This window comes from Lepidochelys kempii, chromosome 1 (assembly GCF_965140265.1).
Source record: "Lepidochelys kempii isolate rLepKem1 chromosome 1, rLepKem1.hap2, whole genome shotgun sequence".
NCBI classification, from domain to species: Eukaryota; Metazoa; Chordata; order Testudines; family Cheloniidae; genus Lepidochelys; species Lepidochelys kempii.
In genome coordinates this window covers 210,237,727-210,262,817 of record NC_133256.1, presented here as the reverse complement: position 1 = coordinate 210,262,817, position 25,091 = coordinate 210,237,727, and the positions used below count along the sequence as shown (strand labels likewise).

The 25,091-nt window shown below is 51.2% G+C and overlaps 1 protein-coding gene across 3 annotated transcripts; it reads right to left on the bottom strand.

The window, feature by feature from the left end:
- Nucleotides 1-264: 264 nt before the first annotated feature.
- Nucleotides 265-25,075, bottom strand: CLSTN3 (calsyntenin 3). 3 transcript variants are annotated; one of them, XM_073312162.1, is made up of 19 exons: nt 24,774-24,861; nt 23,103-23,338; nt 22,032-22,154; nt 20,780-20,975; nt 18,652-18,860; nt 17,852-18,001; nt 11,529-11,714; nt 10,753-11,022; nt 10,223-10,335; nt 9,981-10,143; nt 7,298-7,354; nt 6,417-6,574; nt 6,098-6,246; nt 5,281-5,507; nt 3,793-3,963; nt 2,995-3,140; nt 2,775-2,907; nt 1,906-2,123; nt 265-1,055 (listed from the first exon to the last, which is right to left on the bottom strand). In XM_073312162.1, exons 3-19 carry the CDS (start codon nt 22,105-22,107, stop codon nt 882-884), a joined length of 2,796 nt encoding a protein of 931 aa, XP_073168263.1. In that variant the 5' UTR covers nt 22,108-22,154; nt 23,103-23,338; nt 24,774-24,861; the 3' UTR covers nt 265-881. The 3 variants fall into 3 exon arrangements, with proteins under 3 accessions (XP_073168263.1, XP_073168254.1, XP_073168274.1); XM_073312153.1 differs by lacking the exon at nt 23,103-23,338 and having other exon boundaries at nt 24,774-25,071; XM_073312173.1 differs by lacking the exons at nt 265-1,055; nt 23,103-23,338 and having other exon boundaries at nt 2,046-2,123; nt 2,754-2,907; nt 24,774-25,075.
- Nucleotides 25,076-25,091: the final 16 nt, after the last annotated feature.

Genomic DNA, 25,091 nt, shown 5'->3' with positions numbered 1-25,091 from the left:
GAAAAAATAAGATTTGATGTTTTCAATTTAGTCTGTATCTGAGGGACTAATCCCCCAACCTCCTTGAACCCACTGCGGGGGGACCAGACTGGCCCTGCTGTGGACCAAATGTCTAAGGTTTTCAGCTACCTAAATGGAGGTAACAGGCTGGAAAATCATGCCATTTTGCCAGTCAAGAGGGCCTCTATGGCTAACTGCTGCCCTTCAAGTACCCACTCCAGCCTCTGCCTTTCAGAATGAAGAATCCCAGAGGCCTTGAGTCTGTTTTTTTTTTTTAAATCCTTTTATTTTAAAATCCACCTCGTTCCCTCCTTCCTTCACTTGTTTAGGGTTATTGACAATTTTACAAAGCGACACAAGCTGCAGGTTTGTGGGGGTTTTTTTGTTTTTGTTTTTTGCATCAAACAAGAATAAACCTCAAATGACAACATTGAAAAAATATACAATATATATATATATAATATGTGGGGGCCTGCAGCTGACCCCGCTTGCCCAACCCTTGCTGGTGGGTGTTTTCTTCTTCCCTGCTGCTCCTAAACGCTCCACTCCCTTCACATGGGTCCCTATACTATCCCATCCTCAGGAGAGGGACCTAATGTGAGGGAGTATGGGCAAGGAGCCCATGCCCCAGCCTGTGTTCCTGGGGTGCTATGGAGAAGAAGAGAGGGGTTAAGAGTAGAAAGTGCCATCCCCCTAGTGAAAATGGCAGAGGAAGAGGAAACAGGCAAGAGAAATTAGGGGGGTTGTGGGAAATGTGTATTTATATACACAAGGAGAGAGAAAAAGGGGAAGAGGGCAGTGACCCCCTCAGGCTGGGTGATGGTGGTGGGGAATCTATCTGTTTAGCATCCTCTCTTCCCTCCTCCCACAGCACAGGGCTCCTAGTAGCAGCAGGGGCCATCTCTTTTGCCCACAATGTGCTGGTCATCTCCGTCATCACTGCCTGGGGTGTCCGGTGTGTCTGAGTCGCTGCTGTCGTCATCCTCCTCCTCCACTTCCTCTACAGCTCTGGTCTCCCCATTTGCTGCTGGCCTCCTCTGGCAGCTCTGGTATGACTGGGAAGAAGGGGCATGGGGGTAAGTAGAGGGCTTAGAGTAGAGGTGGGCAAACTACGGCCTGCGGGACCCTCTTGCCTGGCCCCTGAGCCCCTGGCCTGCGAGGCTCATCCCCGCCCCTAGCCTCAGCTCACTGCACTGCTGATGCAATGCTTCAGGTGGGGGCTGTGAGCTCCTGGGGCAGCGCAGCTGCAGAGCCTGGCCTAACCTGGTGCTCTGTGCTGCACGGTAAGGGGGCAGGGAGCAGGGTGGGTTGGATAGAGGGCAGGAGAGTTCAGGGGGGTTGTCAGAGGGTGGGGAACAGGGAGGTTGAATGGGGGAAGGGGTCTTGGGGGGCAATCAGGAAGGAGGGGGGGTTGGATAGGGCAGCAGGGGGCAGTTGGGACAGGGAACAGAGGGGTTGAATGGGGGCAGGGGTCCCAGGGTGGGCAGTCAGGAAGGAGAGGGGGGATTGGATAAGGCGGCAGGGGGCAGTCAGGGGCAGGGGTTCCGGGGGCAGTCAGGGGACAGGGAGAAGGGGTTAGATGGGGCAAGGGTCCTGGGGGGGGCAGTAAGGAAGGAAAGGGGGGGTTGGCTGGGGGGTCAGTCAGGACCAGGGGTTCCGGGGGCGGTCAGGGGACAGAGAAGGGGTGGTTGGGTGGGGCAGGGGTCCTGGGGGAGGGCTGTCAGGGGGCGAGAAGCGGGAGAGGAATGGGGGGGGCAGGCCACACCACACTCCCCTCCCCTAACCAGCCCTCCATACAATATTCCAAACCCAATGCGGCCCTCAGGCCAAAACGTTTGCCTGCCTCTGGTGTAGAGCATCAATTGCCAACCAGAAACCAACCCCACCTTCCTCGTCCCATCTCACCTCCATGGGGTTGACGATGATGGTGAGGGCTGAGTCATCCCAGAACATGTCACTCTCCTTGCTGCTGGCTCCTGCATGGCCTTCCCCAGCAGCCCCTGCAGCCTCGTGCCCAGCCCCCTGGCGGTGTAGGGAGTGGATACGCAGGATGCCCAGGATGACCATGAGTGCCAAGAAGCCCACACACACCACGATGATGATGGTGGCTGCACTGGGGACCACTGGAGGGGGAGGGATAAGGAGGTTACAAACATCTGACCAAACAAAGGTTCCCAGACTGTCTTGCCTTTAACCTGTGAGAAATGTAAAATGAAGCAGTCCCAGCCACTCCACTCTTCTTAGCCCTGTCTGGAAGAGGATCTCAAAGGACTATTACGCACATCAACCAACCTCATGAACCACTACACCAAGCATTAAAATGCAGCCACTTCTGGACTGAGTTCTGGGAGTTGATGAATGACAGTATGTGACAGAAAGCCAAGAAGAATCTTCTAGGTGATTAAAACTAAGACGGGAGGATACGGAGACAGAAAGGAATCACCCAGTATTGGGTTTTGCCAGGAGCCCAGGGTTTATAACCTGACTCAGGGAAATAGTGATAGGAGATCTGCAGTGACCATGAGAAGCTGTTGCTTCAGATTTAAATTTCATCTGAACGTCACCTCTTCCTTAGCTCCACACCAGAGCCAGCCCTGACTCTGGGGGAGAGCACCCCCTGCTTAGTCAATCACACCACTCCTTGCAGCACAGTGCTGCCTAGTACTGGGGTCAATCCTGACATGCCAGCAGGGAGTCACTGTAGGTTTCTACACAAATCTGCCCCTGGGGTAATTCTGCATGTAGGCTGTCACCAGATCATCAGGGTTGCATACTGGAGTTGTGATGGACATTGGTCAGGCTGTGCCCAGATAGTTCTGGTAGATGGTGACCTCGGTGCATGAATTGCTGGGAATTGAGGATGTGGTTAGGATGAGCAGCCCGGTTCATATTGTGGAGGACGTTCACCTGTGGAAGGGGAAGAGGAAGAGATTCAGTCTCTGGATTTAATGAGATCAGGCCTTCACACGTACACAGTCATTGATGGCCTTGTACCTCAACAATAAACTCATTGCTGGAGTAGCGTCCATTCATCTCGGTGCAGGAAAGGCAGAATTTCCTCTCATAGAGGGCAGTGCCATGTCTGATGTGGTATGAGACCTGGCGGAGGATCTCCTCATACACCGCAATGCTCTCCACGCCTGGGGCCAGGGGTAGAGAGAGACAGATTCAGGTGTGGGGTAAGGGAGCTTCCATTTCCAAATGATCAAGGTCCACCTGACACAACACTGTTGAGCCTAAAGAAAAGTTGTGTGGGAAGGACAAACCAGGCTCATACCTAAAAGGGAGCGGAGCTAGGTGTCTGCAACCTCAAAGGGCCCAGGAAATCCCTAGTGTCTGTCATTAATGTCCAGGGAAGGTAAGGTGGGGTCCAGCAGCCACAGTCACACATGTCGGATTCCAAACCCCCACTAGGAAATGCACCTGCACACAACCAGTGGGATCCACTGCCACCCAGAGGCAACATGGGAAACACTTCTGGAATGGAGAAGTGCAGACCACAAGGGGAGGGGAGCAGAGTACAACTGAATCAAAGGAAAGGAACTCAGATCCCGCACCGCAGCCCTGTGAGCCTGGGGTAACGCCTCCCTTTCCAGACCCAGAGCCCTATCACTCAGGACACTAAGAACCAAGAGTCCAGGGAACGGATGGACAGGACAAATCCTCCCCTGGTCTCAGTCAGCGTAATGAGGCTTCTCCATCTCTAACATCTGGCAAGCAATTCTTTTGGCTGTGACTGGCAGGAAGTGGAGGAGACAGGAAACAGGAAGTCCTGTCTGGGGGAGAGTCTACCTGTGATGGTGAAGTAGGCAGAGGTGTTGATGAGCTCCAGGCCCCGCTGCTGTAGGGATGCTCCATCCAGGATCAGGTATTCCCTCTCTGGGTCCAGGTCATCTCCCACCAGGGAGATCTCGCAGCCATCCAGGTTGTGGACAATCTCATCTGACATTCGCGTGTCTGTCACTAAGAGGTATAGAGACAGGGATCAAGAGATCAAAAAAAGCAAAACCAGCGCTCAAAATGGACAGAGGTCATGATACCCACTTAATAAGAGACCTTGTCTGCATCACATCTGTGCTGCACTATGCCGTCATGCTAATTATGTCACTTTCTGTTGGCAGTTTTCACTGAGTGGTATCTTCCTGTCTGTCATGTTATTTGCTGGTGTGGTTGCCACTTTGTGCTTCTAATGACATTGCTTCTGTTTGCTAAAACAATCACTTCATGTTCTAAGAATGAGACACTTTGGGGATTTTTAGTGACAGCACATCTTGCCTGGAATGGTTCTGTTGATACTGCAGTGTTACCAGCTCAGATACATGAGACTTTAAAAAAAAGATTCCACACAATGATCTTAAAAATGCTGGCATAACTCTTTTAAATATTCCCTTATTCAAAATGGCCACCATCTCTCATTACTTTCAATGGGGCTAAAGCCAACCTATCCTCAGTCAATACAGTCATAATTGCATGGGGAAGTAAGGCTGCCCTAGTAAAGTGGCCACTAATCCCCATTCTTTTAAATGGAACTGAAGCCAGGCTGCCCTCAGGGAAGATGGCTATAGCTCTAGGGAGGTTGGACAGGGTGCTAAGAGCAATGTAGGAAATGTGGGCAACAGGAGGGAGGCTGAAGGAGTGTGGTAGGAGACTGTGGGGTGCAGGAAGGGAATCTGAAGGGGATGCAGGAAGAGGCTGAGAAGCAAGATAACATGGTGTGGTGAAGGAGATGGGGGGGATTCAGGGGAATGTGTGGTGTTAGAGGAGATTAAGGGTGACAGGGACATGTGGGGAGCAGGAGAGAGGCTAAAGAGAAGGAGGAGAGACTGAGGAGAGCTCAGGGCAATAGGGGTGGCAGAGTTAAAATGTAAGGTGATGGATTCTGGAAAGGGAGGTAAAGTGTGTGAGCAGATGGGGACAGGAGACTGGGAGAGGAGCACGGAGTGAGTATGTAAGCAGGAAACTGGGTGGGGTAGAGCTGAACATAGGGAAAGAAAAGAAAGAGACAGGGTTCTGGGAATACAGAGAACTGTTTCAAGTGACACCACATCCTATTTCTAAGTATGTCACTTCCCATTTAAGTTTTTCCAGTGACACTGTTTCCTATTTCTAAGCAAAATTATTTTCTGTTTCTGTGTTGGTAGTGACACCACTTCCTGTAACTAAGAGACGTCATTTTCTGTTCTAGTGACATGGTTTCCAATTTCTAAGTAACAATACTTCCTATTTTGTGTTCTCATTGCCTGTTTGTGAGTAAGCCTCTTTTCCATGTGCCCCACTCACCTGTGCCATGCCAGCTCTCATCCTTCTTGGCCTTCACCTGGTGAGAGATGGAGCAGGTGACCTGGAGGTCAGGGAACAGGGGGACCCCATCAGGGTTCTCAAAGTCTGATGCAGGATGAGCAAAGTGAGCATTACCACTCAGCAGGATCTGGGGGGCATCAGGTTGCAGCACCACCACGTAGCCTTCCACATCAGGGATAGAGACACATGATTCTTCACTGAAGCACCTGACAGAGGAACGGGACAGAGTGTTAGTACCTACACACCAATGTCTGCCAGCTTCATTCTGGAGGGGGTAACTCGCCTTTCTAGTACTGTTGGCAAGGGGCGGACCATCTTGTGACTGCCAGCTTCTAAGTGCTTCCCCACAACCTTCTGTGCTCTGCAGAGTGGTATTCTGGGAATTGCACCATTGCATTTAGAGATGGCACTGTGATGTCATCATCACCACAAGCTCCAACCCATAGGTAGAGCAAAAGCCAACACGAGCGAATGGGGTGTCCAACCAGATGCCAGTGCACAAGTGCCATTGGTGATGGCTCTGTATCCATTTTATATTTATACTCCCAAAATATACTGGGACAAATTTTCCTACTTTTTTTTAGGTTTATTCTTGTACATTTTGAGATTATCAAGCCCAAATTAAAAAACAACAAAGGGTAGTGAATTTTAACAATACAGTCCTGTCTGATTGGTGAGCTGAGCATGAGGTGCTACTTGCTATGAGCTACAAAGGGATACATTGTAGGATAACACTCCAACAGATTCCCTCCAATTTGCCTGGGGGAGAGGTTCCACCTGGAGTTCCTGCACTCACTTGACAGTGGTGGTGAGCTTGAGCGGCCGGACTCCAGGCGTGGCAAAGCGCAGCGAGTTCATGTAAACCACATGCTGGATTGCATGGTTGAAGGTTTCCACATCGTCACCCTCCAGTGTGAGCAGGGACTGGGAGGGATTAACATGAACCTATGCGGGGGGGGGAAAGGAAAGAATGGACTGAAGAGTCCCTTGTGGATGCTTTGATTCTGGAGTAAGAGATGCAGAAGAGGAGTACAGGGAGATTCCTGGGGTGCGGCAGGAGACAGGGCAGAAGGGGAGAGTGGGAGAGGTTCATGCGAGCTGAGGAGGGGGCATACCTTCATCCCTTTGCCAAGGCTGTCAAAGTCACTGTAGTCAAGCCCCTCACGACAGGCATAGAGGCACTCAATCACCTCCCGGCTCTCCAGGCTGCCGGGGCGCATGGTGAAGCCAGCCAGGTAACCATGGAAGTAGTGGTGAATCAGCAGAGGGTCTCCTAAGGGGAACACAGGAGGAGGAGGATGTGAGAGACAGAGACAGTGCGGGTGGTGGGGAGGGGAAGCAAGAGAGAGAGACGCAACAGAAATGGAAAGAAGAGAAGGAAAGTGAGAGTGTGAGGGAGACAGGAATGCAGGAGGTAGAGAGAGACAAAAGTGAGCGTGGGATGGGGAAAGACAAAGACAACAAAGAGGAGGGGTTAAGGGAAGGGGGAGGAATAAAGTCTGGGAAACCCAGATAAAAGGAAAGAGACTAAGGCAGATAAGGATGGAGAGAGTGAGAGAAGTGTCTGCCAAGACACAGAGCCCTTGACAGAGATGGTTTCCCCCACCCAGTCTTGTTTTGCTCATTGTGGTTCTCATGAGGGCGTAAAGAATGTCAAATCCCCATTAGATAATTTAGGGAGAGGTTGCATTTTCTGTGTCCCTGCTCTTCATTTCCCACACTGTCCTCAGTGACCAGCTTTAATGATCAGGAGTGGGGACCATTTTACCTGTTTCCCACAGGATAAACATATTGAGTCTCCCCAAAATAGGCTCCACTGATCCCTGCACCAGTCCTCTCACGTTCCACAGAGATCAGTATGCTGCCAAATAACAAGAGTTTTCCTCCCAGAAAAGATGGGGTGGGAGAGGGAGCTGTGTGGAACAAATGCCATGCGAGAAGCGGACGGAAGTCATGCGTGATGGAGAAGGGGGCAGTCCTCATCCCCAGTCCATACCTTGTGTAGGATCTGTGGAGTTCTCGTTCCCTCTGATTTTCTCTTTGGTTTTCTCCTCTGCAAGAGGAAAACATTCCGATCATTGACTAAGTATCAGCCTTTGGGAGCAGGTGAGTTATAAGGTCAGGAAAGACAAGAGGGCTGTGTCAGCCAGGGAAGAGAGAGACACCTGGCTGGCACACTCTGCTCAGCACTAGGCCCTTCAGTAGCAAAGGCCTCACATTGCAGAGCCGGGAGGGGACAGTCAGATGGCTGACAGATGTGGAGGTGAATGTATAGGGTTTTTTCTGCCTCCCAACAATATTGACCTTATGAACTTAATGGATTGATGTTTCTTATCGATCTTAGCCAGTTCTCACAGGCCACTTAGCTTTTCCATTTGAAAGCTAGATAATTCCAGGGGGAACTCAAGGGCAGCGGAACAATTTTTGTGGCTTACACATGGTAGGGTGCTGTGCTATAAGAGGATCTCTGTCCAAGAGGAGGCATGATTGCAAGATGGGGCTCAATCCTGCTGTGGAGAAGACAGACTGCAGCTACATTTAGTTGGCTGTAGTCCTGAGGGTTCTGAGTAGAGGGACTAGAACAGGGGTGGGCAAACTTTTTGGCCCAAGGGCCACATCTGGGTATGGAAATTGTATGGTGGGCCATGAATGCTCATGAAATTGAGGGTTGGGGTGTGGGAGGGGGTGAGGGTTCCAGCTCGGGGTGCGGGCTCTGGGGTGGGGCTGAGGATGAGGGGTTGGGGGTGCAGGAGGGTGCTCTGGGCTGGGACAGAGGGGCTCAGAGGGCAGGAGGGGGATCAGGGCTAGGGCAAGGGGTTGGCACACAGGAGGGGGGAGGGGGCAGGATCCGGGTGGTGCTTACCTCAAGCAGCTTCCGGAAGTAGTGGCATGTCCTCCCTCTGACTCCTACACGTAGGGGCAGCCAGGGGACTCAGCACGCTGCCCTGTCTGCAGGCGCCACCCCTGCAGCTCCCATTGGCCATGGTTCCTGATCAATGGGGGCTATGGGGGCGGTGCTTGGGGCAGGGGCAGCGTGCAGAGCCCCCTGGCTGCCCCTACCCATAGGAATCGGAAGGGGGACATGCCGCCACTTCTGGGAGCTATGGCATGGAGCCAGGCAAGCCCTGGCCCACACTCCCCGGCGGGAGCTTGAGGGCCACATTAAAACATCTGAAGGGCCAGATGTGGCCCCCAGGTCGTCATTTGCCCACCCCTGGACTAGAATATACCTTGCAGGAAAACAGGGAACTGGGGAAAGGAGCCTTTCATCTCCAGGGCGTTGGCTCCAATCTGGCCCCAAGTCTGTAGTGGCCTAGAGTCTTTTCCTATCTGACACCATTCACAGCCCTCCCACCCTGCCTCCCATTTGGAATGAGCTGAGGTGTCTCAGTTCAATTCCTAATGATATAGGAACCCTCGTCAACAAAACCAGCGTCACTCTTGGCACTGAGTGGCCGCCTTGTTGGAAGCTTGATACTAAACTGGGAGGAGTGGTAGATACGCTGGAGGGGAGGGATAGGATACAGAAGGACCTAGACCAATTGGAAGATTGGGCCAAAAGGAATCTGATGAGGTTCAATAAGGATAAGTGCAGGGTCCTGCACTTAGGACGGAAGAACCCAATGCACAGCTACAGACTAGGGACCGAATGGCTAGGCAGCAGTTCTGCAGAAAAGGACCTAGGGGTGACAGTGGACGAGAAGCTGGATATGAGTCAGCAGTGTGCCCTTGTTGCCAAGAAGGCCAATGGCATTTTGGGATGTATAAGTAGGGGCATAGCGAGCAGATCGAGGGACGTGATCGTTCCCCTCTATTCAACATTGGTGAGGCCTCATCTGGAGTACTGTGTCCAGTTTTGGGCCCCACACTTCAAGAAGGATATGGATAAATTGGAGAGAGTCCAGCGAAGAGCAACAAAAATGATTAGGGGACTGGAACACATGAGTTATGAGGAGAGGCTGAGGGAGCTGGGATTGTTTAGCCTGCAGAAGAGAAGAATGAGGGGGGATTTGATAGCTGCTTTCAACTACCTGAAAGGGGGTTCCAAAGAGGATGGCTCTAGACTGTTCTCAATGGTAGCAGATGACAGAACGAGAAGTAATGGTCTCAAGTTGCAGTGGGGGAGGTTTAGATTGGATATTAGGAAAAACTTTTTCACTAAGAGGGTGGTGAAACACTGGAATGCGTTACCTAGGGAGGTGGTAGAATCTCCTTCCTTAGAGGTTTTTAAGGTCAGGCTTGACAAAGCCCTGGCTGGGATGATTTAACTGGGAATTGGTCCTGCTTTGAGCAGGGGGTTGGACTAGATGACCTTCTGGGGTCCCTTCCAACCCTGATATTCTATGATTCTATGATTCTAAGCCTTAGCAGAGGCCAAGAACTGAATGACTACAAAGACTGAACTCCCCTCTGACCCTAGAGGGGATCCATGCAGGTGCAGGTATCCACAGGGATGCTGTCTGTACTGCCATTGCCCACTGAGTTGCACCAAGACACTGTTGGGTTGGTCCACTGGGGGGCACCACACTGGTTTTGATGCTGAGAATGCCTCTTGAGCTGGCCATAGTGCTCTCATTGCATTGGCCACTGCTTGGCATTAGGTAGAACATCTTCTGGACCCTTCTGCCTCCTCTCCAGTCCACCCTTTCGTTGGGGCAATACTGAGGGGGGGCACTCACCAGCCCAGCAGGCTCCGATCATGAGAGAAATTTCCCGCCTCGGGGGATGGATGAGGCCATTGTCATGGATGAGCGCAGGGTCATAGGACACACCATCCACATAGAGTGTGACAGTGGGGAACTCCAGATTGAGGGCATAATGATGCCATTCATCATCACAGACCTGTGAAAGGCAGAAGGAGAGATCAGCAAGCAGAGGAAGGGAGAAAGAGAGAGACAGAGAAAGGCAGATCCTTCCTCACCTGCTCCAACTTCCACAGAAATTTGACAGGTCTCGCACTCTCCAGCAAAGGCCAATATAGGAAAGCAATTCGGCAGCCATGCACAGCCAGGGAGTAGTGAGAGTAGCCATCCTCTGCAGAGAGGGAGAGGGGGCATAGAGGGAGATGAAAGATCAAAGAAAATTCCACAAAGCACTAGCCTGGGACCCTTAGAGAGCTGGGTTAGCTTGAGCAACTGGGCTGAGATCCCACCCACTCATCACACAGGACATGAGCCTTGCAGTCAGAATAGTGCAGAAGAAACCTTTCCACCCCCTCTCCCTTACAATATGGTCAGGGTATCTCTCCTGGGGCTGGCTGCTCCCAGAACTTACAATGGAGCCCAGCCTGGCCGGGGAAGGGGGCAGGGAGAGAATCCCACCAGGATGGAATGATCCATTCTAGTCTGGAGCTGGGAAGAGATTCCCATCTGGAAGGAGAGTCTATTCTGAGGGTTCATGGTGGGGAGTATCAGTCTCACAGGAAGAGGGTCTGTCTCCAGGGTGTCTCACCACTCTGCACCGTACTGCAGATTACTGTCTCCTCCTCCTTCTTGCCCTTGCCAGGCACCACAGCATGTTTCATCCACAGCGACAGGGTGAAGTGGTCACTGAGCCTCTCGTGAGCACCCACCCCAATGCCTACAGGCACCTGGGCCACCTGGCTGCCATTGAACCAGTAGATGAGGCTGCTGTCCTGGCTGTAATGCACTGAGAGCCGTGCCGTCCAGTTGGCCAGGGGGCTGGACACAGGCAGCAGGTCAACCTCACCTGAGGCAGCACCTACCGAGGTACAGAACGGAGATAGAGACAGATGTCAAGGTAGAGACAGACTCACCGGGACGAAGAGTAGAAGGGGCTGGGTGGAGTGTGACATGGGGTTGGAAAGGTGCCAGGGGTCTCTGAGGATGCAGAGGGGTTCCCGGCAGCTCCGCTCAGGACAGTGGGAGATATCAGGAGAGGGACAGAGGGAGCTGCCTAGGGCTCCTTTGGTGGAAAGGATGCAGGGATTGTTCCAGTGGCTCCCCTCAGTGCTGAGGGACAGGTCCACGACTCCCCGGAAGGCAGGGGCTGCAGGAAGGTGTAGGGGGTCCTCTCCCCTCAGTATGTGGGTAGTGTCCCATGACCCCTCTCAGTGCTGGGGGTGGGGGTGGGCCAGGTATCCCCCAGGCTCTACTTGGTGCAGGAGTTGGAAAGTCTGCATCCCTTTGGCTCCCCGTGGAGTGGGGTGAGGGAGGGTAAACCCCCCGCCACACCCTGGCTCCACTTGGGGAAGGAGTAATGCACACCACAGAGTTTGCGCAGTGACTTCTCTGAGTAGTTGTCACGATCACACCCCTTGGCCACATGGTTCGTCTGCAGCTCCACTGTAGCTTGGATGTTCCACAGCGGCTCATCGCATGTCTCCAGGTGGATGCTGGGAAACAGTGCCAGACTGCCTGCACCTGGCATGTACTCAATCCGCTTATTCCAGCCTATTGGAGGAGAGAGAGAGAGAGAGAGAGAGAAAGAGGAGTTAAGGGCCCTGCCCTGAGGCCTTCCCAGGTCAGGGCAGCTGGCACAGACCCTCCACCACTACTGATTTTCCCTGGAAATGACAGATTTTTGGCCCTTTCCACATTGAAAAATTAACCTGTCCACTGGGTTTTCTAAAGCTGGGGTCAACACAGGCGGAGATTTCACAGGAGATTAGAGAGTGGGTTTTGTGTGTTTATAGCCCTGGTACTGATGGATATCACAGAGACCCTTGGATTTTTGACATCTCTCAGCCCGATTTTCAGAGGTGCTGAATCCTCCCAGCTCCTACTGACTTCAGCTGGACCTGTGTGTGCTCAGCACTTTTGAAAGGCCCAAGTTGTCTCAAACTGAAGCACCCAAAATCAGTGGTCACCTAAATACAGTATTCATAATAAACACACATAAAAACTTACATTAAGGTTGCAAAGCCAAGCACTCACAAGTTAGGATATGCCAGAAATTCTGCTTCCTTGTGCACATACATTATGGCACAATCTTAAATGACATGATCACATACTGTTCCACAGGACCCATTTCATTCAGTGCACAGTATGGAGGGGGCTCTTTAAATAAGCAGCTATTCAATATTTTCTTTTCTCCATGTAATTCAATATCCGACCCCAGGCTTCATTTACTGCATACTATTGAAACCCTGCTCTGAAGGCAGAATTAATTTCCCCATGGACTTTACTATGGCACTCATCACTACAGTATCTGAGCACTTCACAAACATCAATGAATTTATTTTCACAACACCCCTGTGAAACAAGGGGGTGGTATTATCCCCATTTTACAGCTGGGTGACTGAGGCACTGAGAGATTAAGGGCAAAAGTGAGCACTAATTTTGGGTGCCCAATTTGAAACACCCAATTTGTTGTTTGAAACACCAACACCAATTTGAAAAATCAGAGTACTTAGCATTATATAGAAATGTATATGTTCAGAGCACAGTTCCCATTAACTTCAGTTGCAGCTGTGAGTACCCAGCACTTCTGCAAATCAGACCCAGTGTCTCAAGTCAGACTGCAGAAAACAAGGAACACACAATTAGTGACCACCTGTGAAAAGTCTGTTTTGCAAAGCTTTTGATACCGACTCCCACAGCATTCTTGCCAGCAAGTTAAAAAAGTATGGATTGGATGAATGGACTATAAGGTGGATAGAAAACTGGCTAGATCATCGGACTCAATGAGTAGTGATCAACGGCTCAATGTCTAGTTGGCAGCCAGTATCAAGTGTAGTGCCCCAAAGGTTTTGTTTGACATCTTCATTAATGATCTGGATGATGAGATGGATTGCACCCTCAGCAAGTTCGCAGGTGATACTATGCTGGAGGGTAGGAATAGGGTCCAGAGAGACCTAGCCAAATTGGAGGATTGGGCCAAGAGAAATCTGATGAGGTTCAACAAGGACAAGTGCAGAGTCCTACACTTAGGTCGGAAGAATCGCATGTACTGCTACAGGCTGGGGACCGACTGGCTAAGTGGCAGTTCTGCAGAAAAGGACCTGGGGATTATAGTGGACAAGAAGCTGGATATGCCATTAGCCAAGAAGGCTAAAGGCATATTGGGCTGCATTAGTAGGAGCATTGCCAGCAGATTGAGGGAAGTGATTATTCCCCTCTATTCGACACTGGTGAGGCCACATCTGGAGTACTGCATCCAGTTTTGGGCCCCCCACTACAGAAAGGATGTAGACACATTGGAGAGAGTCCAACGGAGGGCAACAAAAATGATTAGGGGGCTGGGGCACATGACTTATGAGGAGAGGCTGAGGGAACTGGTCTTATTTAGTCTGCAGAAGAGAAGAGTGAGGGGGGATTTGATAGCAGCCTTCAACTACCTGAAGGGGGGTTCCCAAAGAGGATGGAGCTAAGCTGTTTTCAGTTGTGGCAGATGACAGAACAAGAAGCAATGGTCTCAAGTTGCAGTGGGGGAGGTCTAGGTTGGATATTAGGAAAAACTATTTCACTAGCAGGATGGGGAAGCACTGGGATGGGTTACCTAGGGAGGTTTTGGAATCTCCATTGTTAGATGTTTTTAAGGCCCGGCTTGATAAAGCCCTTGCTGGGATGATTTAGTTGCTTTGAGCAGGTGGCTGGACTAGATGACCTCCTGAGGTCTCTTCCAACCCTAATCTTCTATGAAGTGATTTGCCCAGTATCACAGAGGCATTCTGTGGCAGAGGCAGGCATAGAATCCAATTCTCCAGGGCAGCCTTAACCATGAGACCCTCTTTTCTCTTCCTGCAACTCCCTGCTTCCTTCAGTACATGCCTTCCAATTTCTGCAACAAATGAGGCAAGGGTCCTACAGACAACAGCCCTCTTCCCTATACAGCCCTGATTTATCTCAGATGATGGCCAATTCTGTGTTCTGAATAAGACAGGGGTTCTATAGAAAAAAAAAAAGAAAAAGAAAAAGAAAAAAAGAGTAAGTGATCACACAATTAAAGACTATTCTAATGCAACCTTAATACTGTCATTTCCTAACTTCTGAGTGAGACTTTGCAGACAATGTTCTTTTAACATAGGGTTTTTTTAATGTAATTTCCTAGGTTTTTAAAAAAGAAAACTGAATAAACAGAATATGATTACACATGATGGAATTTGACACCCTCATGGTTCCTCAGCAGGGTTGGAAACTTTAGATCCAACACAAAGACCCCTGCCACTTGAGCTAACGGAGTAACTGAGAGCAATAGTAGGTTGTTATCCTCTGTGTGGACCAGAACTAGAGCAGGGTGGGACACTCTGCCAGTGGGTTTACCAGGTATTTGCTGACAGCTGAGGAATGGTGAGACTCTGAGATCTGGGTTCCATTCCAGGCTCTGGATGAGAGTGTACTCTAGTGGGCACTGACTCTTCTGTCTGTTCCCCCTCAAACTTGACCCCTTCTGCCCCATCCCTTCCAACTTGTCCCAATCCCAGTCCTGTCTCTACTGGTTCCTTGTCCCAGAACCATTTTCCTCTCCTAATCAGTCCCAGTCTCCAATTGTCAGGCTTCTGATTCCAGTCCCAAGCTTCTTGTCCAGTAAATTCTAGCCTCACCCCTTCAGACTCCCCATCCCAGTCCCAGCCTACCCATGCTCCCAGTCTCCTTGCCCTCCTTGCCCTGCCAAGTCTTCCCTCAGCTCCTCATCCAATCTCAGTTTTCCCTCCCCACCACCTCCAAATTTCCCTCCCATGGCTCCCAGACCTAGTCTCATTGCCCAGCCAGTCCCAGTCTCTGCTTACCTCTGGCTCCCAGCTCTCAATCTCTGCCCCCTGATGGCCTCCAGTCCTAACCTCTGCCCCCCACCCAGCATCTTATCCCAGTCTACTCCCCCAGCAGCACCCCAGGTCCAGCTTTTGTACCTTCTGCATTTGAATCAGATGGCTTCCTCCTCCATGCTGCCTAGTGCCAGCACAGGGTGGGAGTGACTGAGACCACAGGAGACACAGGCTTCCTGTTCTCAGTTCCAGTGTCCAGCCCCACCCCCCTGGAGTAGCAATTACAGGGAAAGTCTGGTGTGCCCCTGTAGCCCTGGACTGGATGGAACATGCTCAGTCATTCTGTGGAGATGGCACATGCACTCTGGTCAGCACTAAGGTGACCAGATGTCTGGTTTTCGACTGGAACACCTGGTCAAAAAGGGATCCGCGCCGTTAAAAATCCAGTCTGTGGTGCTGCGGAGCCCAGGCAGGCAGCCTGCCTTAGCCCCACTGCACTGCTGACTGCGAGCCATCTGAGGTAAGCCTGTGCCCCAACTCTGAGCCCCTACCGTCTGCCCCAGCCCTGAGCCCCCCCACAAACTCCCCCTCCTGCACCCTGAACCCCTCATCCCCGGCCCCACCCCAGAGCCTGCACCCCCATTTAGAGCCCTCACCCTCTCCCACACCCCAACCCCCTGCCTCAACCTAGTGAAAGTGACTGAGCAAATCACAGAGGGATGGGGGAATGTAGTGAACGGGGGCAGGGCCTTGGGGAAGGGGCGGGGCAAGGGTGTTTGGTTTTGTGCCAATAGAAAGTTGGCAACCCGAGTCAGCACTAGGAGCTGGGAGGGGGTGGAGGATGCTCAGTGTGGATGGGGTCTTTGGAGATTTTAGCTGTTAAACTCCGGTAAGTCTGTGCTGAACATGAGCAAACTGTGATTTTTCAAAGCCTTATAACTTGGCCGGATCTGGTTGGGTTTTCACAGGGTCAGCAAAAGGCACATCCAGTGGTGAGCTGGAGCCAGTTTGCACTGGTTCACTAGAACCGGTTGTTAAATTTAGAAGCCCTTTTAGAACCGGTTGTCCCCCGAGGGACAACCGGTTCAAAAAGGGCTTCTAAATTTAATAACTGGCCAAAAGTGGCACTTTAGGCACCGACTCTGTGGGTGCTCCTGGGCTGGAGCACCCACAGGGAAAATTTGATGGGTTCAGAGCACCCAGCGGCAGCTCCCCGCCCCACCCCGCACCCGGCCCCAGCTCACCTCTGCTCTGCCTCTGCCTCCTCCCCTGAACACGCCGCCCTGCTCTGCTTCTCCGCCCCCACCCCTGGCTTCCCGCGAATCAGCTGATTCGTGGGAAGCCGGGGGGCTGAGAAGCAGGCGGCGGCTTCACACTCAGGCCCAGGGAGACGGAGGCGGAGCAGAGGTGAGCTGGGGTGGGGGGGCATGAGGAGGGCCGCCTGCGCCGCAGAAGGTAACCCGGGAGGGGGCGTGCAGGGGAACCTCTCCCCGCCCCAGCTCACCTCTGCCTCCTGGGCCTGAGTGCGAAGCTGCTGCCTGCTTCTCAGCCCTCCCAGGCTTCCCACACGAACAGCTGATTCGCGGGAAGCCGGGGGAGGGGGCGGAGAAGCAGAGCGGGGCGGTGCATTCAGGGGAGGAGGAGGAGCGGAGGTGAGGTGAGCTGGGGCCGGGCAGCTGCCAGTGGGTGCTCTGCACCCACAAAATTTTCCTCGTGGGTGCTCCAGCCCCAGAGCACCCACAGAGTCAGCGCCTAAGGCACCACTTTTGATGTGATCAGTGGGGGGAGCGACTGCTCCCCCTGCTCCCCCCCTAGCTACGCTCCCCTGCCCCTAGGAGCCAGAGGGACCTGCCGGCTGCTTCCTGGGAGCTGCCCCAGGTAAGCACCACCAGGACTCCCCACCTCGCCCCCCGGCAGGTCCCTCTGGCTCTTAGGGGCGGGGTGGGCACTCACTATGGTGGCCCATGAGACCCTCCTGCCCAGTTCTGGGGGCAGTCAGGGGACGGGGATGGGGGTGGATGGGGCAGAGATCCGGGGGGGCATCAAGGAACATGGGGTGTTGGATGGAGCAGGAGTCCCTGGGGCCGGGGTGGGCCACAACCCCCTCGTGGGGTGAGGAGGGAACCGGTTGTTAAGATTTTGGCAGCTCATCACTGGGCACATCCCTGACACAATGGCCACTCCCTGGCAAATTTCAATCCTTGCTCCAAAGCACAGGGGCTCTAGAACTGTCCAAAGTAAAGGTCACTAGAATTTTTTAAAACATATTTGGAAATGGCTGAAATTAAAAAAAAAAAAATTCAAGCAGAGGCAGGCAACAGGCATGGGAAATTTCAGCCCTAACAGTTAAAGTTTCGCAAAGTTATAAGAAACTGAAAACAGGGTCATATAATGGGTAGCATTGGGCAACCTTAATAATAGACCAGCCCCACCTATAATATGGCACCTGGCAAACACTCAAGACTTCCCACAGATGCAAGCAGGGATCTCCCCACACTGGTGTTTGTAATAGGATGACAGCACATGGGTCTGATGAGTTTGCCTGTAGTTAAGCAAATACATGAAAATGTGTACACATTTGCCATCAGCTTTGTGTTTGTCTGAAGATGTTGGTGGGTAAGGTGAAAGGTCAGAGGTTAGGATCTTTACACTACCATGGCAGATTAGGGTCGGGGGAGAGTCTTTACACTGCATGGGTTTGGGGAGACGAAGGAAGGGTGAAAGGGGAAGGTATAGAGGAAGAGTTAGGGTATGAGAAGGAAGGGGATAGGGTGACAGGGTAGGATTATGTTGGTATGGGTGGGGTAGCTGGGCCATGGTGGGAGGGGCTAGGGGTGAGAAGGAAGTCATGGTGAGAGCTGAGTGGGAGAGAAGGCTTCATACCCTGCCAGCTGGGTTTGCAGGTGGGCTTCACTTGGATCTCCACTTCGGCATCATCAGATGCTCGCTTCTTGCCACAATCGTAGGCTGTGACTGTGAACTTGTATAGGTGCTCTCCACTGTATTGCAGCTTCTCTGTGTTCTCAATGTTCCCTGGTAGAGAGAGAGAGAGAGACAGGTATTGGGGGGAGGGATAGCTCAGTGGTTTGAGCATTGACCCAGGGTTCTGAGTTCAACCCTTGAGGGGGCCATTTAGGGATGTGTGGCAAAAATTGGGGATTGGTCTTGCTTTGAGCAAGGGGTTGGATTAGATGACTTCCTGAGGTCCCTTCCAACCCTGATATTCTATGATTCTATGAGGGGGAGCAGAGAGACTGAGACAGAGAGAGAAAGACAAGAGTCAAGAGACAGGGAAAGAGAAAAAGAAGGGAGAGGAAGACAGAGTGAGAAGGAAACAGAAATGCACATTAGCAGAACATTGCTCCATTTCCCCACTCACAACGCATAAGGAGAGTCTCATTCTAAAATAAGGTTTATTGTTGAGCCATCACAATAACAAACACGGCAGAACCAAAAAGTTATGTCATCATGCAATGTCATTTTGTTATGCTCTGTAACATGCTGAAACACTTCTGAACACAAAAGGGCTGCTGTCTCTACTCCAAGGTAGATGGCTGGAGGAATGTAAGGAAAGCTAAAAGGATCACACAGCACACATACATGGAGGAATGGACCAGGCAGAGGTGGCAGGGGGCACATGGAGTGAACTGTGGTCTCAGAGGGATACAGAGGCAGGTTCTTACCATCATTGTCAATCAGGAAGGGGATGTTGGGGGTGAGGATCTCATAATAGCAAATCTGGCTGTATTGGGGGGAGCAGTCTCCGTCAATGGCCTCCACCCGCAGGATGTGGTCATAGAGTTTCCCCTCGGTCACCGTCACACGGTATAACTTCTCCACAAAGACCGGAGCAAACTCATTCACGTCATTCACCCGCACGTGCACGGTGGCCCTGATGGAGACAGAGATGAATGAGCAGCTGGTTGATGAGGCAGTGATAGAGGAAGCAAGAGACCAGATCAGGGAATGAAACCTAGTCTTCCACAAGACAGACCAAGGCACTGATCCCTAGGGGGTGCCAGCCTCATCCCAGCACTCAAAGAATTAAAGTCCAGGACAGGGAATGAGATTTGGGTCTCCACACAGCAGCACTGACCTCTAGGGAGCTCTGGGACAGCCTCTCTCATGAGAGAGAGACTGGGATGGAAATTGGCTGAAACTGTAGTAAAGAACAGAATTGTCAGACACATAGATGAACATGATTTGTTGGGGAAGAGTCAACACAGCTTTTGTAAAGGGAAATCATGCCTCACCAATCTATTAGAATTATTTGAGGAGGTCAACAAACATGTGGACAAGGGTGATCCAGTGGATATAATGCACTTGGACTTTCAGAAAGACTTTAACTAGGTCCCTCACCAAAGGCTCTTAAGCAAAGTAAGTTATCATGGGATAAGAGGGAAGGTCCTCTCATGGATCAATAACTGGTTAAAAGACAGGAAACAAAGGGTAGGAACAAAGGGTCAGTTTTCACAGTGGAGATAGGTAAGTAGCAGTATCCCCCAAGGATTTGTACTGGGACCAGTGCTGTTCAACATATTCACAAATAATCTGGAAAAGGGGTAAAGAGTGAGGTGGCAAAATGATGGGGTCTAAATTAACACTCAAGAAAGAGATCTTGGACTCACTGTGGATAGTTCTCTGGAAACATTTGCTCAATGTGCAGCAGCGGTCAAAAAAGCTAACAAAATGTTAGGAACCATTAGGAAAGGGATAGATAATAAGACAGAAAATATCATAATGCCTCTATATAAATCCATGGTATGTCCACATCTTGAGTAGTGTGTGCAGTTCTGGTCATCCCATCTCAAAAAGATATATTAGAATTGGAAAAAGTGCAGAGAAGGGCAACAAAAATTATTAGGGGTATGGAACAGCTTCCATATGAGGAGAGATTAAAATAACTGGGACTATTCAGCTTGGAAAAGAGATGACTAAAGGGGGATATGATAAAGGTCTATAAAATCATGAATGGTGTTGAGAAAGTGATTAAGGAAGTATTATTTGCTCCTTCACATAATGCAAGAATCAGGGGTCACCCAATGAAATTAATAGGCAGCAGGTTTAAAACAAACATAAGGAAGTGCTTTTTCACGCAATGTGCAGTCAACCTGTGGAACTCATTGCCAGGGGATGTTGTTAAGGCTAAAACTGTAATGGAGTTTAAAAAAGAATTATATAAGTTCATAGAGGATAGGTTCATCAATGGCTCTTAGCCAAGATGGTCATGCATGCAACCCCATACTCTGGGTATCCCTAAAACTCTGACTACCAGAATCTGGGACTGGATGACAATGGATGGATCACTTGATAAATTTGCCCTGTTCTGTTCATTCCCTCTGAGCATCTAGCACCGGCCACTGTCAGAAGACAGGTCCTGGGCCTAGATGGACCATTGGTCTGATCCTGTATGGCCATTCCTATGTTCTTAGTAATGTAACCTGGGGGTCCGGCTTATACAGCAGCACAAAGCACTGACCCCTAGGACACAGCTCTCAGACATCTCTGATTTCAAAGGTGTCACTCATTTTAGCCCCATAGTTACTGACAGTCTACACACACTTGGTGTCCCCTCACTTTTATTATTGGCAATGATTGGCATAAAAAATGCAGACTGGTGAACTGGAGGTTCTAGAAAGAGTTCTTCACACTGGAGGAAAGAATCCCACAGCAGTTTTAGTTTCCTGCATGAATCATTTGTGTCCCTGCCCCCCTCACATTGGGTCTCTGTGATACACTGAATGCCCCATTTGGGCTTTGGCAGGTTAAGAGGTAGGCTCCAGCCACCACAGCCCCCCACTCCTGCCTCACTTGTGGGATTTCTTGGTGTTGGTCCCATCAGGTCCCTCTCCACAGTCGTATGCCTGGATGGTGAAGGTGTGTTCCTTGTGTGCTTCACAGTCCATTGGCTCCTTGGCCCGGATCAGCCCCTCACCCGTGGCCTTGTCCAGGATCACAGCTTCAAAGGGCACCCCTGCCCCATGGATCCGGAAGCCACATATCTCACCTGGTGCCCCCCAGAGCAGGGGAGGAGAGGGAGAGAGACAGAAAGCGGAAGAGGAACAGGACAATGAGGACAGCAAGGAGTTACCTTCCCCTGCCACCCAGTCCTTGCCCATCCACACCACACCTCACCATCTCTCTGCAACATGTCCCTCTTCCAAACTTGTCAGCTTGGAAAAGAGACAACTTAGGAGGGATATGATAGAAGTCTATAAAATCTTGACTGGTATGGAGAAAGTAAATAAGGAAGTGTTATTTACTCCTTCTCATAACACAAGAACCGAATGAAATTAACAGGCAGCAGGTTTAAAACAAACAAAAGGAAGTATTTTTTCATAAAACGCAGAGTCAGTCCGTGGAACTCTTTGACGGAGGATGTTGTGAAGACCAAGACTATAACAGGGTTCAAAAAAGAACTAGATAAGTTCATGGAGGATAGGTCAATCAATGGCTATTAGCCAAGATGGGCTGGGATGGTGTCCCTAACCTCTGTTTGCCAGAAGCTGGGAATGGAGACAGGGGATGGATCAATTGATGATTACGCGTTCTATTCATTCCCTCTGAGGCATCTGGCATTGTCCATTGTCGGAACACAGGATACTGGGCTAGATGGACCTTTGGGCTGACCCATTATGGCCGTTCTTATGTCCCCCCCCCCCATTTCATCTTGAGAACACCCCTTTCCTTTCTCCCTCACCCATTCCCTTATCATGCTCTCACTTTTATCTCCCTGCGTGTGGATTCATGCTTGCCTCATGGCTTCTTTATGCCATCGCTGACACCCGTTACCAGGGTAGATCACCTTCTGCAGAAGCCCCCAGTACAGGGCATTCCTAGGGGAAGCAGGAGTCTTGCCCAGGGTGTTCCTGGCTTTGTGAAAGGCTCCCAGGGCCACCGGCAACTGGTGCATGTTAGGGCAGCCCATACACTGTTCTAACCTGCAGTGGGGTCCTTGCCAGAGGTGCTGTAAAGTTCCTGTGCTAAGCGACAATCCAATCCTCTCTCTCTTTCTGATTCTGTCCGCCCCATCTCCTCTACCCCAAGCCTGTTACCCAGATACCTGCATAGAGCAATGGTGCATCCTTGTCCAGAGCAAATAGCGGTGGGTTGAGCAGGACTGTGTTATCATTCTCCATGACGATGCCCTGGTATTCAGCCTCAATCCAGGGTTTGTGCTTGTTTGCTGAGGGGGTTTGGGGGTACAGGAAGAGGAGGATATGAACAAGTTAGCCACAATCATAGAGCTAATGGCTCCCTAGATGCAGGCTGGGGGCACCACACTCAACCCTGAAATAAAGGGGGCCCAAAGTAGGCTGATAAGGGGTAGGGAGGGATAGTCCCACTCTATGTGGCTCCGGAGAGCTTCCACTGGGAATACTGTGCTCTGTCCTGGGGCCTTCATTCCTAGGAGGGAGCTCAGACAAGAGCCACAGCAACTCTCCAGAGGCTGGAGGAGTCAAGTTCTGAGGAGAGATTCAAAGAACTAAATCCCACCCTGCCCCCAGCTTAATAAAGTCATTATTAAAGGACAGAGCCGCCCTTAGGGTCTCCATAGGGAATATTCCCGAGGAGCAACCTGACCACTTCTGCCCCACCTCTTTGTGGGGCCAGGGATTGAAGGGCTCCAGAATAGATATTTTGTGCTGCTCTCTCCATGCATATGTCCCACTCCATGAGTCCCTTTCTCCTTCATCCCTGGCTCCATGGTATGTCCCATATTCCCTTGGCCCCTCCTTGTTGCCCGAAGTGCTAATCTCGTTGGCTGGAGCCTGGCCAGACTCAGCTTTGAGACAGCAGCCAACAGGAGGCTCTGAAAAATGTCACAGGCCCAGAAATAGCAAATTAATCTTTATCACACAAGCTCCGGGGCAGGGAAAGAGAGAAAGGAGGAGGAAGGGAGTGAGAGGGAGAAGGAAAATCATTACAAATGAACACCGCCTCCCCACCATCCAATCCCTGCTGAATGGGTCTCAGGGATTATAATGCAATGGCCTAGTTTCAACCCCCATCTCCCAGCTAATCCTACCCCACCCCCTGTCCAGGGAGACAAGGATACAGTCACACCCAGGCAATGCTCGACCACACAGCATGGGCTCAGAGGGGTTGGGGAAAAGGATACAGAGCCTTTCACCTCAAGGGCACCATTTCTAATATAGGGGTGCTTTCCTGCAGCAGAGCTCTGCCTTGCACCATGTTGGGACATTGGGATCAGTCCTGATTCAGCGTGACCCCTATAAGAGTCAGCCACTCATTTCCACAGATCAGAATTGAGGTGCATTGGCAGAGCTGTGTGTAGCAAGTCCAGGACTCAGGCAGCAAGCAGGGCTCCAGGTCAGGACTAAGGTGCATCAGAAGGGGACATCCAGCCTGCGTAGCAGGAAAGGCTGTGGGTTGGGATTTATATCTCACCATATTGATTAATGCTGCATTGTGTTGAAACCCAGAGAAACATCCATTGTCCCTTTATTCTCATCAGTATGCAACGGGACCCCCTCCTGTGTGCAATTCCACACCTCACCTTACCCTCCCACAGAAAAGCCCCGATCCCGTTCCACTCTGAGGCAGGTTCTGATTTATAAACTATGTAATAGAGGTGGGAATAGATGGCTGTAAATACCAGGTATGCCCCGTTGCTGGGGCAACAAGCTGATGGCGGAGGGATAAATCTTGACTGTATCCGTCCCTCAATTGGAAGGCACCGGGGTGATTTCTTGGGAGGGGAGTCTCCAGGGATCATGGGAAGATTTGGGGGCAGAGGAAGGCTCTTGCCACCTCCAAGAAGATCCCATGAGAGGTAAAGACACTTGTTAAAGGCAGATGCAAGGGGAAATGGAGGACACTTAGCCCAAGGGGGCTCTGATACATGATTGTGCCCCTAGGTGCTACCGCAGTACAAATAATAATAAATAATAATAATAATTAATAATAAGGGGTTACCTCCTCCAAAACTGATACACACATAGCTCTGCACCCAGTAACCAGAACCAGCTTTGCATCTTCCGATGGGGAGCGAAGGGGCCCAGAACTCCCTGTTCCTAGGCATCCCTTCTGCCCCCTTGTATGCTACTCTGCCCTATTAAATTATTCTCTCTCTCTCCCCATCTGTGCCTACAGCCATAGATCTTGTAACCTCTCTCTCTGTGTTTTTGGACAACATCCATGCTCAGAATGTATGAGCTCTAGGTTGGCATCCCCATATTTAGCACATAAAATACTCTTGCTCTTATATGCAACTCACATAGGTTACATATTTCCATTTAAATCAATCAAATAGACAGATGCTGGAAGGACAATTCTAGGATCAAAGGATGGAGATAGAGGCATGTTGTGTGGTGCTGGATAGCTCAATTATTTTACGTGTTGTATTTCAACAGATAGAAACAAAAAGCAAGGTACTTACAGCCAGAGAGCTGAAATAAAGGAAGGATATGTGGGGAGGGAAAGCATTGAAGAACTAAACTCGGAGGAAGAAAGAACTAGGCGACCTGAGAACGTGAGAAAGAGCTGGAAAGAGCGAGGGAGACAGAGAAGGAAAGTGGGTAACAGAACTAGAGTGACAATGTGAACAGGAACCGGAGCAATGAACAGAGAGAACCAGGGATCCTGCAGAGCGCTCAGCACCAAGCTGGGAGCTGGAGACACCGCCATGCCAGGAGCTGGATCTGATGAGCTGATCGCAGCTGCGTGTCATCGCTTGACATGACTGGAGAGCAGATAGCTCCCGAGCGCTGCGCTCCAGCCCACAAGCCGGAGGGACCCCACATCCCCCCGGGACACCTGGCCCTGGGGGGCTTCCGCTCACCTTTGTTGCAGAAACTGCTGGCCAGCAAGGCACATAGGAAGAAGAGGGAGGCGAGGGGCGGCGGGTAGCCCATCCTGGAAGCCGGCTCCCTCCTGCTCCGTGGTGATGTGCAGCCGCCCCTCTGTGCTCTCACTCCTCTCAGCCTTCTGTGGGGCGGAGGGCAGGGCGCCGAGCCGCAGAGCTCTGAGCAGGTGGCCGGCTGGTCTCGCAGCCCCTCAGAGCGGGGAGGGAGGGATGGAGCCAGCTCGCACTGCTCCGCTCCCTGCCCCAGCCCAGCCCCTCTACTGCAGCATGATGTCAGCAGAGCCCAGCACTGAC

Bases quoted from the DNA above. Each gene is read 5' to 3' on its own strand.
- CLSTN3 (XM_073312153.1), bottom strand. From the start codon at position 24,846: ATGGGCTACCCGCCGCCCCTCGCCTCCCTCTTCTTCCTATGTGCCTTG. The intron at 7,355-9,980 runs GTGAGTGCCCCC...TTCCTCTTGCAG, and splicing joins GATCGGAGCCTGCTGGGCTG to AGGAGAAAACCAAAGAGAAA. The intron at 6,575-7,297 runs GTATGGACTGGG...TGTTCCCCTTAG, and splicing joins CTCCACAGATCCTACACAAG to GAGACCCTCTGCTGATTCAC.